The following is a 19,437-nucleotide window of genomic DNA, read 5'->3' as shown; positions in this document are numbered from 1 at the left end:
TCTGTCCAGTGGGTATAATGTATTGTGCACAAACTATTACAATAAAATTGGGAAATTAAAATATTGCACCTGAAGGGTAAGGGCCATTTCCTTATCCATTTCCTTACTATTAAAATAAATCTGGAAAGAGGAAATCAGACCACTCCTCCTTAGAGTAGCAGTAACATCTCATAGCTGTCAGCTTTACAAGGGAAGGACCCAGCACAGCTCTTGGCATGGCTGAGGGCATGGTGGGGCAGAGGGTTAAGGACAATGGTGTTGATACAAACCTGCAGAGGTGCCTCCTCTCCTGCCATGTCCAGCACAGCATGAGTTTCTATTCTGTTTCTTGCCCTTCCCACTTGGACAGGATCCAGATTTTCTTTCTCCCAGGTAACCACAACAGTGCAACTCTATTGAATCTGTTTCTGTTCCTTCAGTGTTTGTTTGCTGAGGTCTCTGTACATGCAGTAGCAGCAGCAAAGGTCTCAAAGTTCAGCTGCTGCAAAGTTCCTCCTTTCCTCCACCCCACAGCCCTGCCCTTTGGACTTTAGCTTGCACTGTCTTTCTCAGCCCAGCCCTCATAACCTCCCATGTAGTCTCAGTGCTCTGCACCACTGACAGGCAGGAGAGAGGCAGAGAAGGAGCCAAAGACCCTTCTTCCCCATCTCAGGTGAGTGATGAGGCTGGGGAGCAATAGAACGGAAGGGAAAGGGCAGAGCTGTGAGGGAGTTTAGTTTTTGGTATCCCTCCCACCTTTCTAAAGGATTTCCTCTCCATGGACAAGTTCAACTGTCCTGTTCAGGCTGTTATCAGGTGCTTTGATGCTGAAGGAGGTGGGTGAATATTTCTGAAGGAGGTGGCAGCTGCTGGGAGCTTTTGTCCTGAGCCACATCAGATGCCCAGCAAGGGAAGGTGTGGCAGGATGGTGGGCAGGTGCTGCAAGCTCTTGCTGTTGGATTGTGTCAGGAAGGGCAGGAGGTGTTCCAGCAAAGCTCAGGTCTCTGCCTGGGCAGCCCCTTCTCAATACACTGAGTTGGGGTCCCAGGAAGGCTCCTTAGCTGTTCTGTCATTTCATCTGCTGGAGCAGGACACCATCTCCTGGCCACCCTCAGCATCTGCCCCCAGAATAGCTGGAATTTAATTCACCCACATATCTTCCCACCCTCTATCCCCTTTCGTCTCCTAATAGCAGGATTAAGAGGAAAGGAAACAAAGAAGGAGCTCCCTGGCCTGTGCTGACACAGAGAATAGTCCCAGCCAAGGAATGGTGAGTTGTCAAAGGGTCTGGGATGGTCTGAGATAAAAAACTCAGGTTCTCCAGGTGTTCTCCCTCCCTTGTGCCTCCTCAGGCCAGGTTTGCTGGGGAATAGCAGAACATCTAGAGAGGGCACACGTGTCTGGAACCTGGTACAGAATGCAGGTTAGATGGTGTCAAGGGCCTTCTAATAGAGAAATATCTCATCAGTTCAGTGTTTCCCGTGCTCTGGGCACAGCCAGGCACTGTCAGCCAGTCCTGAACCAGAGCACTGTGTTTGCTCACAGCACTGACCTGGTCTGCAGAGGTAGAGGGAAGATTATTTTTGGCAATTATCTTCTATTGTGAGGAATGGGAATGAGACACTTCTGCATAAATGTATTAACAGAAGCTGATGTAGAGAAATGGATGTATTAAAGGTTTCACAATACTTTTAGTCTGTATCAACACTTCTAACTAATGCCATTATTGATGTGTCTTGACTGGACACACATTTGCTGCAGTGTCTGTATCAAGGGAATCTGAATTGATATTATCCACAATTCTGTATAGATCTGTCAGTAAGAACAAGAAAAAAAATGGATGCTCTTGTATCACCTCCTTCCCCAGGTGTGGATCCAGAACTGTGGAATTTCACAGTCCACTTCCTGGATACACCATTGAAAAGCCAGACTTGAAGTCAAGTATCTTATGAGCAAAATCAAACTGATCAAAAATGCTGTGAATGTGTCTTCAAGTGGAGAGAGATGTCAGAATAATGTGCTGGCGACACACTTTACTATGCAGATCTTAAAAAAAGCTTTACTATGCAGATCTTAAAAAAACCCCCAAAAAACAGGAAACCAAAAAGTCCCACAAACTCAGGTTTTGTGACCTTGGCTTGGTTATATAGTGCCTTAATCTGAGTAGTTCTGTCTGAAATGCCCTGAGCTGACTCTACATGCAGTGAGGCTGACACTGTGTTGTATTGGCCCACCTGCTTCCTACCCTGCAGCAGTGCAAGGTGCAAACCAGTGAAAAATCGAAACTCATTGGCCAGACTCTCCTCTGGATTACCCAGATAGAGATCTGAGCTTTTTTAGGAACCTCCAATATGTATCAAAGATCAGAATCAGGTCTCATTTTATGCTGTAGCACTTTTTGATACAGAAAAATCAAAAGAAAACTGTCAGGAAAGGGCAGGAAGAAATGGCCCTTACCCTTCAGGTGCAATCTCTACAGTGCAATATGCCACACTTGATAGGAATGAGGGGTGAGTCAAAGAAAGCCAACTTTCCTGTCCTTCCCCTTGTGGCAGTTCATATTTTATTCAGGAATTGCTCCCTTTCCCTCCTGTGCTGACCCATGTCACAAGCTGTGTTCAGCCAATACCTCCCTGTCTGCAATGGCTCTGAATGTGGAGGCAGAATTCACTGCTTTGGCTCAGATGCTCCATCCCTGTCCTGGCAGCTTTTCCAAGGCAGTTCCACCCAGTCTCAGCTCAGGGTTTTTATGTGTTTTTTTTCTCTGATTTGTTTTTGACTGATTTGTTTCTGTCTCCAGGACGTGGGGCTGCTGGAGATCCCTGCAGAGCTCGCAGCCCTCCTGCACTTTGTTGAAGGTGAGAAATCCTCCTCCTTCCCTCCCTTTCCTGCACTGTTTCACTGAGTATTTCCTTGTTTATATCAAAGTGTGTCTTTGTTCTCCCTGCTGCCTGTCACTGGGCTGGTTTTGATTCATTATCATTGCAGTGTAAATATGATAAAGGCAAATGGTACCATGGATGTTGCTTCCTGACATGGTAGGGAGGAAAAGCAACTTGGGCCAGGGGGCAGAACACCAGCTTGAAAATCAGTATCTTTGTTAATTTTTCAGCTCTTCTTTTGAACTGGGCAGGTAGAACTGATGGCAGGGATGGTCCAAAACTCTTTGGTCAAAGTTACGTGACAGCAAATTGCTTAATGAACCCAGGTCTCTGGCAGAGATGAGTATTTGGGGTGGAAAAACTTAAACCCATCTTTTACCTAGTCTAAAATCTTTAAGGAAATTGAAGGGGAAGAAAACAACAGTTTGGACAATTTCAAAGAAATATTTTTAGGTTTCATTAAAAATTATTTCCTCAAAATGAAGTTTAAAATAGAAGGAAGGAGAAACAAGGTAACAGCTTGGAACAATGGAACAATGTCATAACTTGAGATATAACAATTTATCAGTCCAAGGACATAACAATATAATAACTTAAGAATGTAACAATGTAACAAATTGAGTATGTGTTAATTTATCAATTTTGGAATGCACCAATTGGTTTTCAAATCACCAAAATACCACTAACTGCAATAATTTCACAAGCTGTTGATCTGACCCTGAGCATTAAGTTTTGGGCAGTTGTGTTTCCTCTGTAGCTCTCTGTACAATGTGAATATTTAAGCTGCAAATAGGTTGAGGCAGGATTTGCCTTTCTGTGTCTGTGTGGTGTCAAAGCCAAAGCCAGCTGTGCCTGTGGCCTTCTGTGGGGAACAGTAAGGGAGACAATCAGGCAGAAGAGTCTGGTGAATTGGAGCAGACTGTGCTGGATTCCCAAATAGCTCACATTTCATGGCAGAGCCCTGCAGGGACTATCAGCTGGTCTAGTGAGCAATGTAAGCCAGAGGGGCTCAGGGAACAGTGAAACTGCTGGAAATGAAAGCTGATGGGATGTAAATGGGGAGGATTGGAGAGCATCAGGGACACAGCTGGAGAGAGAGGAATGCACAGGAGCTGTGCTGCACTGAGAAATGCCTTCATTTAGTGATGTTTGCTCTTCTCTTACCCATGAGAAATCCTTCATTACAAAGACATCTCATTTCCTTGTGGACTGGGGATTGTTGTCAGCAGTATCTCTATATGGGCTCAGCATTTCCTGCCTGTAAATGCTGCAGAGCGGCCTTGAATCTCCAGGTGTTCCCTGGGGAGAATGGTCTGAAAGATCAAAGCTGTAAAATCTGCCTCCTGAAGGGAGTCCTTGTGCTCTCAGGGAGGTGAGGCTGTGCCTGCTGGGGGCTGGGCTGGGTGTCCCTGCAGCCAGGGCTGGGTCAGGGGCTCAGCAGGGTGAGGTGCAGGTCAGCAGGAGCTGCTCTGTGAATTGTGTCCTGCCAGCACAGCAGACCTCCTTCCCTTGCAGGTCGACACCAAGCACAGGCCAACCAGATAACTGAGACACAGCCCCCAGAAGTCAAGGTCAAGGATGACCTTTCCCTCCCACCCACCATCAACAGCCATCCCTTCTCCTCCTTCATCAAATCACACTTCCAGGTGGGAACTCTTTATCTCTCTTCACTGCCTCCCCTGTGGGCAGACACACTGATTTTAGCAACACCAGGAGCAAATATTTGTCTTTTTTTTGTTTCATTGTAGAAGCCAGATTTCCCTGCCCCTGGTCAGCCTCTGCAGCACCCCTTAACCCACCTGGATGCTGAACACCAGGAGAGTGCACTTGAGATAAACAAACTGGTAAGAGACATTGTTCTTGACCTTGCTGGGAACAGGTGGGCACAGACAATGTTTTGATGCCTTTATACAACAAGTTGCTGGTGGTGGATACTGTTCTTACAATACATGGAGGGCTGGAAAAGCAGAATAAATTGCTCCTTCTAGGCCCTGGAGCAGCCTGACAGAGATCACACACAGCCCCTTAAGGTTGCTGTCTTTTTGGGGAGGCACAGACCAGCCACAGACTACTGGGATCAAAGTGAATTGCCTGATGATGGAGCCTCAGAATTTGGCAGGACATATAGGAATAGGACTGCTAAACTTTAATATCCCAATATTCCAGACTCAGTAGCAATGATAAGGGAAGTCTGTCTTCTCAACCACTTACTTGTCTATCAATCATAAAAAAGTTTCATTTAACCCAGATCTTTTCCATGTGGTTTAAACCATGATGTGGTTTATAGCAAACATCTCAATTGCACCTCGGGCTCACAGATGTGTCAGTACCCAACAGAGGACAGTGAACTGTTGTTTAAAGGCTGGAAAAGGGCAGGGACTTTGTCATCAGGAAAAGTACACCTGGAACCACACCCTTACTCTGTAGTGTTTGTGTGAAGGGGATGGTGCTATTTCATCTCTGTGGATGTGAAACTTGTACTTCTTTATATTTCTTCTTTAAAATGGTTGAAAATAAAATGAAACTCCAGATACTTTCTAAGTAAATCTGGTCATCTTTTTGGGAATTACATGGAATTAAAATAAACCCATTAAGAAATGGGCTTAATACCTAAAAACAGTCTCTTGTTTTGTCCTTGTGATCCCAATTATAGAAGAGCATAATCTTCAATAAAATCTTGTGAATAGGATTGTGTTTAAGCAGAACACTATTATTTTTCTAAAGATCAAAGGCAGTTTTTCTCCCTTGCTAATGAAGTAGGGATTTGCTACAAAGAATTCCATGAGAACTAAACAATCACCATCCCCTGTTTTTCTCAGTGAATCTCTGACACACTTGGTACCATTAGGTGTTTTTAGAAGTGTTGTTATGCTTAAATGTTCTTTCCAAAGCTGTCCATTTTAGAAAAAAAACTTAATTTGTGACATATTGAAGTGTAGAGGATGAAAGAAATCATTCTGTACCTAAGGGTGAGAAATACAAACTAGAAAAGCATTGAAGAAGTTGATATGCATAGCCAAGAAGCTGAATCACTTCAGTGACTGTGTTGAGACACCACATCCCATAGTACTTGGTATAATATTAACTGTTCCAAAGGCTTTGAACACTCAGTGGGCTCAGTAGCAAGTATCCTATGGTAATTTACTTTGTGCCTGAGCCCTGCCCAAGGGGAAATATTTTGCCCTAGACCAAATTCTGAGTCATACCTCAGAAGAGACTGAAGTCACCCTGACTTTTAGTCAGGATCCAATCTCTATAAACGTTGCCTCCCAAATTGCCCAGCACTTTGGTGGTGCTCAAAAACCTGAGGACAGGCCCCAATGTGATTGTTGGCCACAGAGGCTCCTGGTGTCTCCAACTCTTACCCCAGAGTTTGGGACAGGGGGTTACAGCTCCAGTTCTCTCTCTCTTGCCCCGGATCCTTCCAGATTTTGCGCTTCATCGGTGACCAGAGTCTCCATGGCTGGCAGGAGGTCCTGCTGGGCAACTTCATTGCTGCCAGAGGCTTGAGGGACGCTGCTCTGCGCGATGAAATCTTCAGCCAGGTGGTTGCCCAGAGCTGGAGGAACCCGGACACGGAGCGCGGCCGGCGGGGCTGGCTCCTGATGGCCACTCTGCTCAGCTGCTTTGGCCCCTCACCAGCACTGCAGAAGCCACTGCTGAAGTAAGAGGAGAAAAGGCCAAGGCAGGCTTACAGAGGGGTTTGGAGGGATGAGCAGTGCTTCATGCAGTTCCTTCTCCCAGGTTTGTGTCAGACTATGGCATGGAGGGCTACAGCGCTGTGTGCCAGCGCAAGATGCTGAGGGCAGCTCAGTGCACAGGGACAGAGGCTGTGCCTGCTCGGGCTTACCCTCCCACCCAGCTGGAGTGGACAGCAAACCAGAGGAGAGGGAAGATGGTGCTGGATGTTCATACCTTTAATGGTAACTCACTCTTCTGCCCTCCTGCTGTCTTTCAGTCTCTAAGGTCTTTTCCAGTGTAGAAATCAGCATTTGGGAAATAATTCCCTCAACTAAGTAAAGTGGGTCAGAACACTGCTAGTACAGCCATGGGGGAAACAAGCATCTGAATTTAGATCCAAAACTTGCAAAGTCTGGGCCTGGTGAGACCTGCTTCTCAGGCTGAGGGGTGAGATTGTCCTGGGTTTGGGCCCTGCTCAACAGAGGGTTATTCATCTCTCCCGGGCTGCCATCTATTACAGCCCATGCAGCAGGATTTTGTTACAGGGACTTTCTGCCCTTCTCAAATATTACCTGAAGTTGCCTCTTAAGCAACCAGCAGCTCTATGAATTGAACACAGAACATCCCTACTCTGGCTCCTTGTGAGTGGAGTGATCCCCAAGCAAACCAGGACACTGCAAGGGTTTTCACCTGTCAGGTTGAAAACCCTTGCAGGGTCCTGGTTTGCTTGGGGATGCCAATCTGTGCCATCAAACAGATATTTTGGATATTATTTTGTCCATGTGGAGTTTTTATGAGCTTCCATGAGCTTTTAGTCTTCCTGTGGCCCCACCCAGGAGTGTTTGAGACTTTCCAGCTGGGCTCTGCCTGTGTCCCATGGAATGTGGGTGTTGCTTTGGGTCCTGCCAGGGAGGCTGTGGGTACTGACTTTGCTCTCTGTGCCAGAGGAGAAGTTCTCAGCTGAGGTGGAGTCCTGGATGACTGGGGAGCAGTATGCAGCCTGGATCCTGAGTGCAAGGTACTGCAGAGGATGGGAGCAGGTCTGGGAGTGTGAGAGAGGCTGTCACCAGCTCTAGGGTTCAGCCTGGCTTGGTCTGCAGGCTGGGATTTATATGGTCACATGTAGAATACTCACTTCTTGCCCACGCCAGCCTGTGCTCCCCTCTTCACCCTTAACATAACCCTCAACCATAAACAATGGGCTTCTTTAGGAACAGAGGAACCACTGGTGGGATCTCTGAGAGCAGCTTCAGAGGAAAAAAGAATTGATAAAAAGGACAAATCTTGAATTAGTCTAGATTTTTTCTAACCCTGGGCACTTAATAGTTGATTCACACCCTAAATCTAAAGGATTTAAGCCAGGATAAACAAGGCAAGAAGAAATTGAATGAAATGTTTTCCTTCCTCTCCCTTTCCCCTGCCTGCCTGGACACCTTTCCTCTCCCAGGGGCTGTGACAAGAACACTCGAGGGTGGTCTGTCTCCATGTTCACTGGCAACATGTGGCAGGACCTGCTGGGCTGTGACTTTGTGCTGGACCTCATTGGAGAGATGGAGGACACCAGCAACTTCATCAGCTCCTCCCGGGCCCCCACTGAGTACCCCATCACCCCAGAAAGGGACAGGAGCATCCTGCAGTCCTCTGACCTGGACATGTGAGTGACCTATTCCTCCTGCCCCACCACTTGTGGCCCTGTCACCCATCTTCCAGCACTCTGGTCCTCATCTCATTTTCCTCTTCAACAGGATCCCTCCTGCTCCAGGTATCCAGGCCCCTGCCTTCCCCCCACCCAGCCTGCCTCCAGAGCTTATTGGTCTCCATCCAGGTGAGCTTTAGCCCAGCACTGTGGCTGACACTGGGAAGGGCCAGATGGGCCCCAGCCAGGGCATCAGGGCAGAGGGGGAGTCAGATGATTCTTCTTGTTGTAGACTCCACTCTGAACCATGACTAATAGGGACTGGAGGCAGGGGAAGGTTTCTTACCTGCCTTGTCACCAGATTTCTCTCTGCTCCCAAGATCCAAGGTTTAGAGATGACCTGAGGGTCCCTGTGGGCCTGGATCACTATGTGGATGATCTCTTCAGTCCTGTGCTGCATCAGAGCTCCAGAGCATCTGTAAGTGCCCTGGTGTTCCCTCCTGCCTTCTCTCTGCAGCTCTCCTGTCCCTGTGAGTCCTTCAAGGTTTTCCTGCCTATTCACTGACCCTGCTCAGCTCAGACACACCTTTGAATGTCTTTCCCTCCGGGAAGTCTGTCCCTCTGGGCTCAGATAACTGTTTTGGGTTTATTTTGATGCAGGAGATGGAGAGCAGGGAGAATCTCACCAGACGCATGAAAGGAGGTGGGAAGATTGGCCCCACACAGAGAGGAATCTTTCCTTCTACAGGTCTGTAAGGCCATGGGGACACCTGGGACTACATCACCTTCAGTGAGCACTAGTCAGGGAGCCCCTTAAATGCTAATTATTGCATGTTCAGCTGGTTCATGCAGAGCACTGGGCTTTAGCACAGGCTGCACTCCTTCTCCCAGGTGAGACAGATGCCTTGCAGAGGTGTCAGATAAGGGAGCTGCTTTGTTGTGCTTGTAATTTCTCTTCTGAGCTGGCCTTGGGGTCAAGGCAGCTGGTAGCTTGTTTCTGACCCAGGCCACCTCTTCCCCTGACAAATATTTGTAAGTCATGTATTCACCTTCTATTCACCCCATGCTTGCAGAGAGCAGTTGGTGCCTTTATCAGGGCTGGTTTTAATCTTTTTATTACTTCCTTACAGAACTTCCCGTCATCTGTAGCTATTCCTTGGGTTAGTAAGTCTGAACCCTCAAGAGGTTTTGGTTTATGTATTTGGTTTCTTTGCTTTTCCTCATTTCTGTGGAGCTGAGACTCTGGCATTTGCAGCAGGGTGGAGTCAAACACCAATATATTAATGGCACTGACAAATCTGAATCTGCATGGGTAGGAACACACCCAGCAGTCTCAGAAAGGTGAGGAATGTCCAGTTCAGTCATTCCTGAGACAGCAACTGCTCCTGGCTATTGGAGAGGCTCTGGGGCATGACAAGGCCTATTACAGATCACCGGCCTGAGGCCAGTTTGTCACTTATGTGGCTTCTTAGATGAGGGAGGTGTATGATGATCATCCCAGGGCCATTCTCACTGGTGAGGACATGATGATTCAGTAGGTTTGTGCTGGGTGCTGAATCCTCTCAGCTGAGTCTGACCCCCACACCCTTTGCTCTGCTGGCTTCACACTCAGAGGGGTTTGTTTGTGACCCCATATGGGACTTGACTGCTGGGAGCAGAGGAATTCCTTTCTCCCCACAGCTCCTCCCCATGACACACAATGGCATCCAGGCCAGGGCTCCTTGTTCATCCAGCCTGGCCACCCACTGCAAAGATACCAATGTGACAGTCCCAGCCCCAGAGATCTTTGCTCAGCCCTCAAGAGAAAACCTCTGTAATCATACACAGGCAGGAATTATTTACAAGCTTAATCATGAAGAATGGTGGTGTCCAAAGCTAGGCTGCAGAAACAGAGTCTGGATACTGCTGTTTAAAATCTGGCAGACCACCCATTTTTCTTAGGTTTCCTTTTTCCACCTGAGTTTTGCTGTGTCCTGCTGTGGTTGGTGCATGTGGAGAGCACCAGAAGTGCTCTCTGGGGTTGCTCAGTATATTCTCATTTGGGATTCTCCAAAGCACCATTCACTTGGTCTTTTCCCTCTAGGCTTGTCTGGAATGACTCAAACACCAGTTTACCAGCCCATGCCCTCCATGATGGGGATGCCAGCAGCCATGCCTATGATGCCAGGGGTTGGTGGGGTTGCACCTATGCCAGGTAATAGCAGTGTTTCTGGAACTGCACAGGGGAGGGGGTGGAAGGGGGCTGTCAGTGACACTTGTGCATTTCAGTGTCAGGTGAGGGGCTCAGTGGGGAATGTTCACCTGTAGGATTTTGAAGATGTCTGTGTTGTCTTCCACAGCCATGGTGATGCCCCAGCCCGTGGTCCCAGCTGTGGATCCCAGCCAGCTGGCAGCACAGCAGCAAGCCTTTATCAACCAGCAGGCCATGCTCATGGTGAGTGGAAGGGCCCCAGGAACTGGGGAAGAGCCACATTGGTGTTTGTGCCTGAGGGGGAGCCCAGCTCTCCTCCTCTTTGGGCCTGCTCTGTGTCACTCTGGGCTCACGTGCTGGGGTGAACTCTGTTTTAATCCCCACTATAAAGTGGGCATTATTTAAGGCTGCAAAACTGGGAACCCTCTTTTTGCCCCTTTGTGTCCATGGGGACACCGAGGCACCATCAGTGAGTGAGGTGCAGAGACAGGAGCAGGCCTGAGGAGATTCAGCTGTAATTCCCATGGGGTTTTAAGCTGGGATTTGCTACAGATGCAGGTCTGCAGCTTTCTGTGCAAAGCCCTGTGAGTGCAGGGCAGTCCCAGCTGACAGCTGAGCCTTTGGGGGGTGTTAGGAGCTCTGCATCCTTGGCCAGGTGGGAGAAGATTCCCTGGGCATGCCTTGTGCACACACTGGGAAAGTTGCCATGCACTGTGTGGATGTTTTGGGATTGATTAACAGTGAAGAAACAGGACAGGCTGTGACTGATGGCTGGGTTTGTGCAGCCTAGAGCTCATGGACATTGCAATTCCTTCCCCAGGCCCAGCAGATGACTCTTCAAGCCATGAGCATTTCCCAGCAGCAGCAGCAGCAGGAGCTGCAGAAGCAGCAAAAGTCTCTTGAGAACTCCAGGCCAAGAGTCTCCAGCCCAGCACAAGCCTCAGCCCCAGCCACTCTCCCAAAACCCAAGAAGCCTCCCAGCAGCCAGGCTGCTGCAGAACCATCAAGGTCTCCAGAGCCACCAGCTAAGGCAAAAGAGCTGGTATGAGAAACAAGCAGTGGTGGATTTGGTTTGAACTTGTGTTTGGTGTTTGCTCTGTGTCCATGCATGTGTGGCCATGGTTTGGCAGAGAGGAGAGCAGAGATTTGTGGTTCCTGATGATACTGAGACCTTTCAAACTCTGCTTGCTGAGTCTCTAAGGATCAAACCTCAGTGTCTTTTGCTCTGTGGAGGTTTGGCTGCAGGGTTGGCCAATTCATTTCCAGCTAAGCTGAATTTTTCCACAGGAGAATTAATTACTCTGAGATCTTTATCATCCAGCAAGGTGTTTTGGGCCTCTAACATAATCCCCCTTCTCTGTGCTTGGCTGAGGGTTCCTTGTGTTAGAAACTGACTTATTGGGACACTCCTGGATGTGGAGAGGTTCTAGATCAGAACAGTTTGAGACAAAATCACTCCTGAGCTGAAGGGCACTGCAGAGGTACTGCTGGCTGGTGCTAACTAAACAAGCTGTGCACTGTCTGCAGGATTATGACTATGTGGAAGAGGAGTTCTTCAGCAGTGAGGATGATGATTGTCCTCGGGAAACCTTCCAGCAGAAGAGAGAGTACTTCCAGAAGATGGGTGAGTATCTGCTACTCTGGGATTTCACTCATCTAAACACCTTCCTGGCATGTCTAGGTGTTCTTGTCTCCCTGTCTGGAATCCAGCTAATCCCTGCAGGAGCTGCTGGTGATATGTGTGCAGGAGTTTGGGGTTCCTGTTCAGGAGCTGCTGGTGATGTGTGTGCAGGAGTTTGGGGTTCGTGTTCAGCTAGCTCCAATTCAGATTGTGAGCTGTAGTGGGGGCAGTTTTCTATAAATCTCTGGGCATGTGACTGGAACACTCTCCCTCACTCTAGAAAAGAGGTTTTAGCTGACTGAGGCAAGAGTGAGAACTGTGCCATCAGTGCCAGGTTTTGGTGTGGGTTAGATTAGCTCAAGTCCCCCTTTCTATGCAGGAGAGCAGCACATCCGAGTGAAGAAAGTCAGACCTAGCAAAACCTGGACTCCTCCAGCAAAACCCCAGCCAACAGAGGAGGAGGAGGAAAAAAAAGAGGAGCTGGAGAAGAGTCAAAAAGAGGAGCTGGAGAAGAGGAAAGAAGAGAAGCCTGTCCCTGAACCAGAGCCAGGTAAGATGTTGTGCAGTGCAGACTCAAGCAGGTTGACAAGGAAGACCTTTCCAGGAACATCAGGCCAGCATTTAGGGAGAGGAGGAAAGGATCTGACTCTTCTGAGATTCTGCATCTTGACAGGAGAGGAAAGAGGAATGTCCATGCCAGTCAGCATCAGAGGGAAAGGAAGGGAAGGTCAAGTGAGATAAAGGGATTTCTCCTGTGTCTTTGCTGGTCTCTTGATTAAAGCTGTCACCCCAACAGCTCCTGCTTCCCCTCTGCCACCTCCTGTGCCTAAGCCAAAAAAGGAGACACCAAAACCAAAGAGGGAGCCACCTGTAGTGAAGCCTTCAGGCCCTGAGAAGCGTCCTGCACCCAGCCACGAGATTGGGAACATCATCAAAATGTACCAGAGCAGACCAGCCCCTGAGCCCCAGCCCATCCAGCCCAGCAGGTGAGAGTGTGGGATCCCCCTGTGGGCAGGAGGGACATGGGGGCACTCTATCTCAGCTCTGCCAGTGGCTCCATTGTGCCCAAACCCCCTAATGCTGTTCCATGTTCTCTTGCAGGAGAGTATCCAGGCCATTTATAAAGAAAAACGACCCCAAAAATGAGGCTCTGGCCAAGCTGGGAATGATGAACCCCTCACCTCAACGATCCGTGAGTTCTTTGCTCTCTGGTTACTTCAGGAGCTCAGCAGAGAGAGCCTGTCCACCCCATTTCCAGCAGGCTGGGATCTCCCTGGTGCTGCAGTAGCAGCCAGGTGATTTCTGGTTGGGTTGTGAAATAGCTGGGAGCTCACACCACAGTCCTGCCCACCCTAGACTGGTTCCAGTCTGTAAAGTCATCTGAGGTCTTGAAGAAAAGGCTCTGGAGCAGCAATTCCTATTGTCAGATGCTAAAGGCTGATGTGGAAGCAAGCAACTCATGTTCTCCGTGTTTGGCACCAAGGCTTTGGCTTGTTAGCCTCATTTCTTCCTTTCCAAACTGGAGGCTTTGATCTCAAATACTTGGTCCTCTGGGTTTGGTTGATCATCTCTTTGTAGAATTTGTGTTGATCTAAAGGCAGTGGTGGGCTGTTCACACAGATCTTGCCCCTGGGGTGGGCTGCTGCCCCAGGATCATTTAGAACAGCAGTGTCAGGACAGAGCCCAGGAATGCAGGAAAAGACTGGCTCAAAGGGTTTTTTTTGTCTTGCAGCCATCTCCTGTGCCACAGGAGAAGAAAATACCTCCACCTGTCAAGCCCAAGCCAGGCCCAGCTTCCAGCTCTATCAAGGAAAAGCAGCTGCCCCTCCTGTCCATCTTCAAACCAGAGGGTGCCCCCTCAGCTGCCCAGACCCCTCATGGTCCCCCCCTTCCCTCACCAACACCTGAGGACCAAGACAGGCAGGAGCCCCCGGGGAAGGGTGAGTATTGGTTTCACCCATGTGGGATTTGTAGCAGGGCAGGGAGGAGATGGGGCTGGAATCAGCCCAGGAGGGTCATGGCACAGGTCCTGGCACCAGGCAGTGTGGCAGGGACTGAGCTGTGTGACACCAGGGAGGTGTTGCAATCTCATCTCTGAGCAATCAGAGATGTCACAGTTCCAGCCTGGCCCAGAAACCAGCGTGGCACTTCCCAGCTCTTAACTCTTCCCTTCTGAAAAATGCAGCTAAAAATAGAAAGGTCCTTGGGCTACAGCTTTATCAAGGTCCAGCCCACAATACTTTTATTGTTTGCCTGCAGCATAATTATCAAAGGAGCAATTAGTGGGTGGACTTTAGACCAGGGAGCAATGGGAAGCCAGGTCTTTCACCTTTCCCTCTGGAGGGATCTTAGAGACAGACTGAGGAGTAGGGAACGTTTCTCAGAGGGAGGCTGAGCCTGGGAGACCTTGGACACATAAAGAGTGTTTGGATGCTGCCCATTTTAAAAAAGTAGAGCTAATACTTATCAGCAGTAGTTTGGAAGTGTTATTCAGTCTTAGTTTTGCCTCTGAATTTCAGTGTGAGCCTGAATTCATTTTATACATTGGATACCTGTACCAAGGTATTTCAAGCTGTTTAAAATTCTCATCAGCATCACATTTCATAAGCTGCAAGGAACAGTCAGTCAAACACATTACTAAAGGACTCCATCCTGCAGCAACTTCCCTGCTATAAAAGGATTTCCCTGTTAGCTCCTCCTCTCTTCAAAAATTATTCTTGAGGAAGTCCTGTGAAATCTAAATCAGAGTAACTGGATTAGCCTGAAAAAATTCTTCATGCTTTGGAATAGGGATATAGAAACAGCTGAAGTATGGGAATTACAACATTATTTGTCTATGAACTCTGAAGTTTTGAAAGTTTGAAGTGCTTAAATGAAGACATTACTACCTCATAAAGGGAGAAGTTTGAGCAGTCGCCTTCAGACTGAGTCTGTCTTTAACACATCTGCAGAGAGAGAATCTGGTGCTAGTTTTGGGTGCCCTGTACCAGAACCTTGAAGCCTCCAAGCTCAGGAGAGAACTTTTATGTCCCTCTGAAAGCTTTAGCAGCCTGTTTATAATGACACAAAGTGACACCTGTGTCTCCAACCTCAAGCGCTGGGGGAGTGTTTCGTGTGGGAGGCTGAGTGCTCCCCATGCCTGGAGTGTTTCTGTTCTTAGCAATGAACTTTGTGGCTAGACAGTGGAAGTGTAAATGCTACCAGAAATTCTGGGAATGACTGGTTTGTGCTCACATGAGCTGGTCACTGACCTTCAGGAGATTCCCTGACAGGAATATTCCATCAGGAACTGTCCCCTTTCTCCTGGCAGGTCTTCGGTGGGTGGAAAGGACCTTGTAACCCTCATAGCCCATCTTCACTGCTTTTTCTCCCCACACAGACTCTGCTGTGACAGTGGCAGGTGATGATGGGATCAAGACCCAGTTGTACAAGCTCACCACCAGTGTCAGCTTTTCCTATGTCGACCCTGCCTGGAAAATTTTTCTGCGCAAAGAGGTTCAGTTCCTGAGCTGAGGATTGGCTGGGGGGAGCTCATCCCATCTCTGGTTAAAATGGGTTTATTTGGTCACAGGCACTCAGTGTAAGATAAGAGCACAAAGATAATTCTGGGATCCCAGACACAGGAGTTGGAGGCAGGGGATCATGTCATGGGGAATCCGGGTCCTGCTCTGCCTTACTGACACTTGTGTCTCAGTTTCTCTACCTGTCCTTTCCTCCCTCTGTAGAGCACTGAGACATCTAGAACTGAATTTGTTGTTGCCTGGTGCTTTCCTGTTAAAACAGTACAAATGTGCTTAAAATCAAGTATTGGAGAATGTGCTAAACTCACCAGGGTTCATCCCTTGGTCTGACTGTGCGCCAGCAGTTTATATACAGACACAAACGGGACGGGGCTGCCTGACCAGCGAGGTTTTGGTCCTTCACTCCTGGTCCTTCTGTTTACATTCAGTGTCTCCTTCCTGCCTGTGCCTGGAGATGAACTCACTTCTCCCTGGCAGAAGGGCATATGGATTGCAAAACATCCCTGGGAGCTGCTTCTGCAATATCTGTAACACCACTATTGCCCTCCTCTTGCAGGTGTTTTACCCCAAAGAAAATTTCAGCCACCCTTACTGTCTGAACTTGCTGTGTGAACAGGTAAGCACTGGAGTGTGGCTCAAGGCCAATTGTGTCTCTGGGGACAAAACACTCCATAATTACATTGCATGAGTCACCTTCACTTCTCCATCCCCAGCAGTGCAAGTCTCTTCCCCAGATCCATCCAGTCCCTGTTCACTCCTCTCTGAGACTCAGTTTAGCAGCCTCAGATGCTCCAGCACAGCCAGATGTGGCTTTTGCAATGGAAGCCTCTCTGTTCCCTTGCTCTGCAGATCATCCGTGACACCTTCTCTGAGTCCAACTTTCGGATCTCCAGGGAGGAGAAGCGCAAGATGAAAGATCTGCTGAGTAATTAACAGCCCCATCTGGTTAACCCCCCCTTCCCCTCTGTGCCCATCCCAGCTTCTGCTCTGGAATGAAAAACTGGCCTCCAACCCTTTCAGTCAGTACTAAGGGCAGAGGAGAAATGTTTGTCACTGCAGCAGGAAAGCACACTTGTAAAGTGCAGTGTAGGAATGTTTGTTTATTCCAAATGGCCCTCAAAATTTCTGTGAGCCAGAAAACCTTAGTTCTGAAATGTTTTTTGTGGGGAGAAGAAACTGAAGCCAAGAATAGGATTTTGATTTGTTTCAAATTTCAACTGTCATCTCTGACATGATCTTCATGGAGAGAGGGATGGAAACCAGTAGTAGACGGGTGCAAGTGTCCTTTCCCCTCTGCATGTGGTTTGCTGTGGGGGTACCAGTCTGGGTCTTTTTTGGGTTTTTCTGGGTCTGGATTGAAGGCACTTGAGACAGTAATTTATGTTCGGACTCAGGTGTTTATTATCTCTTATCAGTAAAACAGTCTCATTACTGTGAGTTCAGCAGCTTTTCATTAGAAGGCACAAGATGGCCAACAGTCTCTTGGTACAAGGTCTTTTAAGACTAAACTATCCAATTAAGAATTGACACCTGGATTATTTTCCCTTTTAACCCAATACTGATCCCAAAGAGCCCCCAGTGAGGACTTTTCTGCCCAATTACAAAATGCCACCCAAACCCATGAAGAAGAAGGAGGAAGAAGCATGAAGAAGAAACCCAGGATGACACCCTGTGCCCTCCATCTTGCTTCCGTCCACAACACACTAAAAATCCCCAAACCTAAATTTATCACCAAGTGATACACCTACACTACTCTCTATTTCACACTTTTGTGGATTCTAGTTATCTTGAAGTCTGGGAAACTTTCTCCATGAATGAGGGTCAAAGTCAGTGCTGCCCTGGGGGTCAGGGCACCCCAGAGCAGACAAAGAAATATTCCCAGTGCCCTGGGTTTCCACAGTTTGCTGTGCTGTGAGCACAGAGGGACTGCTGGGAAAGAATCCCTGGGAAGAGGGAGACTTGGCCACCTTTGTCTTTCTAAACAAGTAACTGTTCTGTATCCCTGCAGTGGAGTTCCGCGTTGGCAGCAATGCCCAGTCCATCCAGGAGGAGGGGATAAAGAAGAGGATTGTAGTGGCTGCTCGGGACAACTGGGCCAACTATTTCTCCCGCCTTTTCCCAGTTCAGGTGAGTCTTGATTCTCTCACCAGACCCTGGGCTTGCTTTAGCTGTGGCTCCAGTTCACTCTTTCTGTCCCCTGCCTGGACACACTGCAGTGATTCTGTACCTTCCATACCCTGCAGGGTTTCACACCTTTTGTGTGACACCTCCTTTCCCTGGTGCCACCTGTGCAGGTGGGATGGAGCCTTTGGTTCTCTGTGCTGCACTTCCCTTACAGGGTGAAAAGGGAAGTGGTGTGCAGCTCCTGGGTGTTTCTCACCGGGGCATGAGGCTGCTGAAGGTGGAGAAAGCAGCTGGATACCATCCTGAGCACCTCAAGATCCTACGCAGCTACTGGTGAGCAAAAGGGCCCTGGCTGCTGCAGGAGGACAGTTTGTGTCTGGCAGGGTGTTGGAGGCAAACTGAATGGAGCAGCTGAAGATTCTGAGCTGTGCTGTGCTCTCTAGGACTATCCTAGGCCAGCTGTGACTCACTGACCCTCCTTTTAATGAGTCTGGCTTTTCCTTTTCCTTCCTACCTTGAGCTTTGCTTGCAACAAGTGAGAGCTGGGGGTGAATCAGCTCCGTGTGCCATCACAGGGAGCTCCTCAGGGTGAAAGCCATGAGCAGCAGGAGGAAGGCCAACATGGAGAATGTTGAGGCATGTCTCCATTCCCAGTCCTTGGAATGGGCTCCCATCCCCACGTTCTGCATCCCAAGCTCTGGCAGAAGGAGCCTGAGCATGCTGGCTTGTGTTCCCAGCTTTGCAGAGGTACTGTCAGTGGAGATGAAAGGCAGCAATTCCCTGGAGTTCTCCCTGAAGACAGAGCAGCTCATCCTGCACTCTCCGAAGGCTCCGTGCATCAAGGCCATGGTGGAGCTCTTCATGCAGGAGCTGAGGCAGGTGAGGCAGCAGCTGGAGGGCAGTAGGGAATGAAGGTGGTTTTCCAGATGAAACAGAGATTGTCCATGGGGTGCCATGATCCTTAGGATGAGCTCTGACCTGGCCATGGCCTTTCCCCAGGACACCAACTATGTGGTGGCCCTGCGCAGCTACATCGTGGATGACAAGAGCCTGCTCAGCTTCAACAAGGGTGACCTCATCGAGCTGCTGCCCATGCAGGGCGTGGAACCAGGTGAGGGGGAGTGTTGGGATTGGCAGGACCAGGACCAAGGGCCTGCTGGATCCATGGTGCCCAGAACCAGAGAAATACAGGGTGGGCTGGCATCATCAGCCTCCAGCTCTGCCAGACAAGCCCTGTCCCTGTTGCCTCAGTTATAGGAATATATGTTTTATTTATATATATATATATGTGTGTGTGTGTGTGTGTGTGTGTGTGTGTGTGTATTTTTCCTTAGGATGCAGGAAAACCTGGTGAGTCTCATGCTCTCCTTTGCCAGCAGAGAGCTTCATTGCTTGCTTCTCTTGGCAGCTGCCCTGGTTCCTGACCCTTTCTCTGTTGCTTTTCCAGGGTGGCAGTTTGGCTCCACGGGTGGCCGCTGTGGTCTCTTCCCCACCAGCCTGGTGCAGCTGGCTCCTGCCATTGACTACCTCAGCAGCAGCATGGACAGACGGGGGGAGCAGAGGAAGAGCACGAGAGCTCCCCCAGAGAGCAGGAACACCAGCAGGGAGGTGAGCAGTCCTTGGGGAGGGACACCCAGGGGACATGGCTGGGTTCAGTGGGAGCTGCCAGGGTGGATCCATGGCTCTGGTAGTGTCTGACCTCTGAGGGCACAGGGGAGATGATGAGGGCTTAGTCTTTGCAGATGAGACACTCAAATCCATCACAGTGTTGGAGAGGAGGCACCACACACACATGAGGCCTG

General features: G+C 49.0%; 1 protein-coding gene across 1 annotated transcript in view; it reads left to right on the top strand.

Annotated features, from left to right (window-relative positions):
- Positions 1-19,437, top strand: part of MYO15B (myosin XVB) — a 42,068-nt gene that overhangs the window by 14,496 nt on the left and 8,135 nt on the right. Inside the window, exons 21-46 of the mRNA XM_077188503.1 lie at positions 2,780-2,837; positions 4,377-4,507; positions 4,610-4,705; positions 6,290-6,525; positions 6,606-6,784; positions 7,488-7,560; positions 7,990-8,196; positions 8,288-8,367; positions 8,559-8,656; positions 8,839-8,926; positions 10,262-10,372; positions 10,518-10,612; positions 11,190-11,411; positions 11,897-11,993; positions 12,370-12,540; positions 12,787-12,976; positions 13,092-13,182; positions 13,723-13,930; positions 15,370-15,485; positions 16,068-16,127; positions 16,361-16,436; positions 17,520-17,638; positions 17,850-17,968; positions 18,373-18,514; positions 18,635-18,746; positions 19,083-19,243. Of these exons, the coding sequence (XP_077044618.1) occupies positions 2,780-2,837; positions 4,377-4,507; positions 4,610-4,705; positions 6,290-6,525; positions 6,606-6,784; positions 7,488-7,560; positions 7,990-8,196; positions 8,288-8,367; positions 8,559-8,656; positions 8,839-8,926; positions 10,262-10,372; positions 10,518-10,612; positions 11,190-11,411; positions 11,897-11,993; positions 12,370-12,540; positions 12,787-12,976; positions 13,092-13,182; positions 13,723-13,930; positions 15,370-15,485; positions 16,068-16,127; positions 16,361-16,436; positions 17,520-17,638; positions 17,850-17,968; positions 18,373-18,514; positions 18,635-18,746; positions 19,083-19,243 (3,336 nt within the window). The remainder of the gene's footprint in view (positions 1-2,779; positions 2,838-4,376; positions 4,508-4,609; positions 4,706-6,289; positions 6,526-6,605; positions 6,785-7,487; positions 7,561-7,989; positions 8,197-8,287; positions 8,368-8,558; positions 8,657-8,838; positions 8,927-10,261; positions 10,373-10,517; positions 10,613-11,189; positions 11,412-11,896; positions 11,994-12,369; positions 12,541-12,786; positions 12,977-13,091; positions 13,183-13,722; positions 13,931-15,369; positions 15,486-16,067; positions 16,128-16,360; positions 16,437-17,519; positions 17,639-17,849; positions 17,969-18,372; positions 18,515-18,634; positions 18,747-19,082; positions 19,244-19,437) is intronic.

Source organism: Agelaius phoeniceus, chromosome 19 (genome assembly GCF_051311805.1).
Source record: "Agelaius phoeniceus isolate bAgePho1 chromosome 19, bAgePho1.hap1, whole genome shotgun sequence".
Classification (NCBI taxonomy): domain Eukaryota; kingdom Metazoa; phylum Chordata; class Aves; order Passeriformes; family Icteridae; genus Agelaius; species Agelaius phoeniceus.
This window is presented reverse-complemented; position numbering and strand designations above follow the sequence as displayed.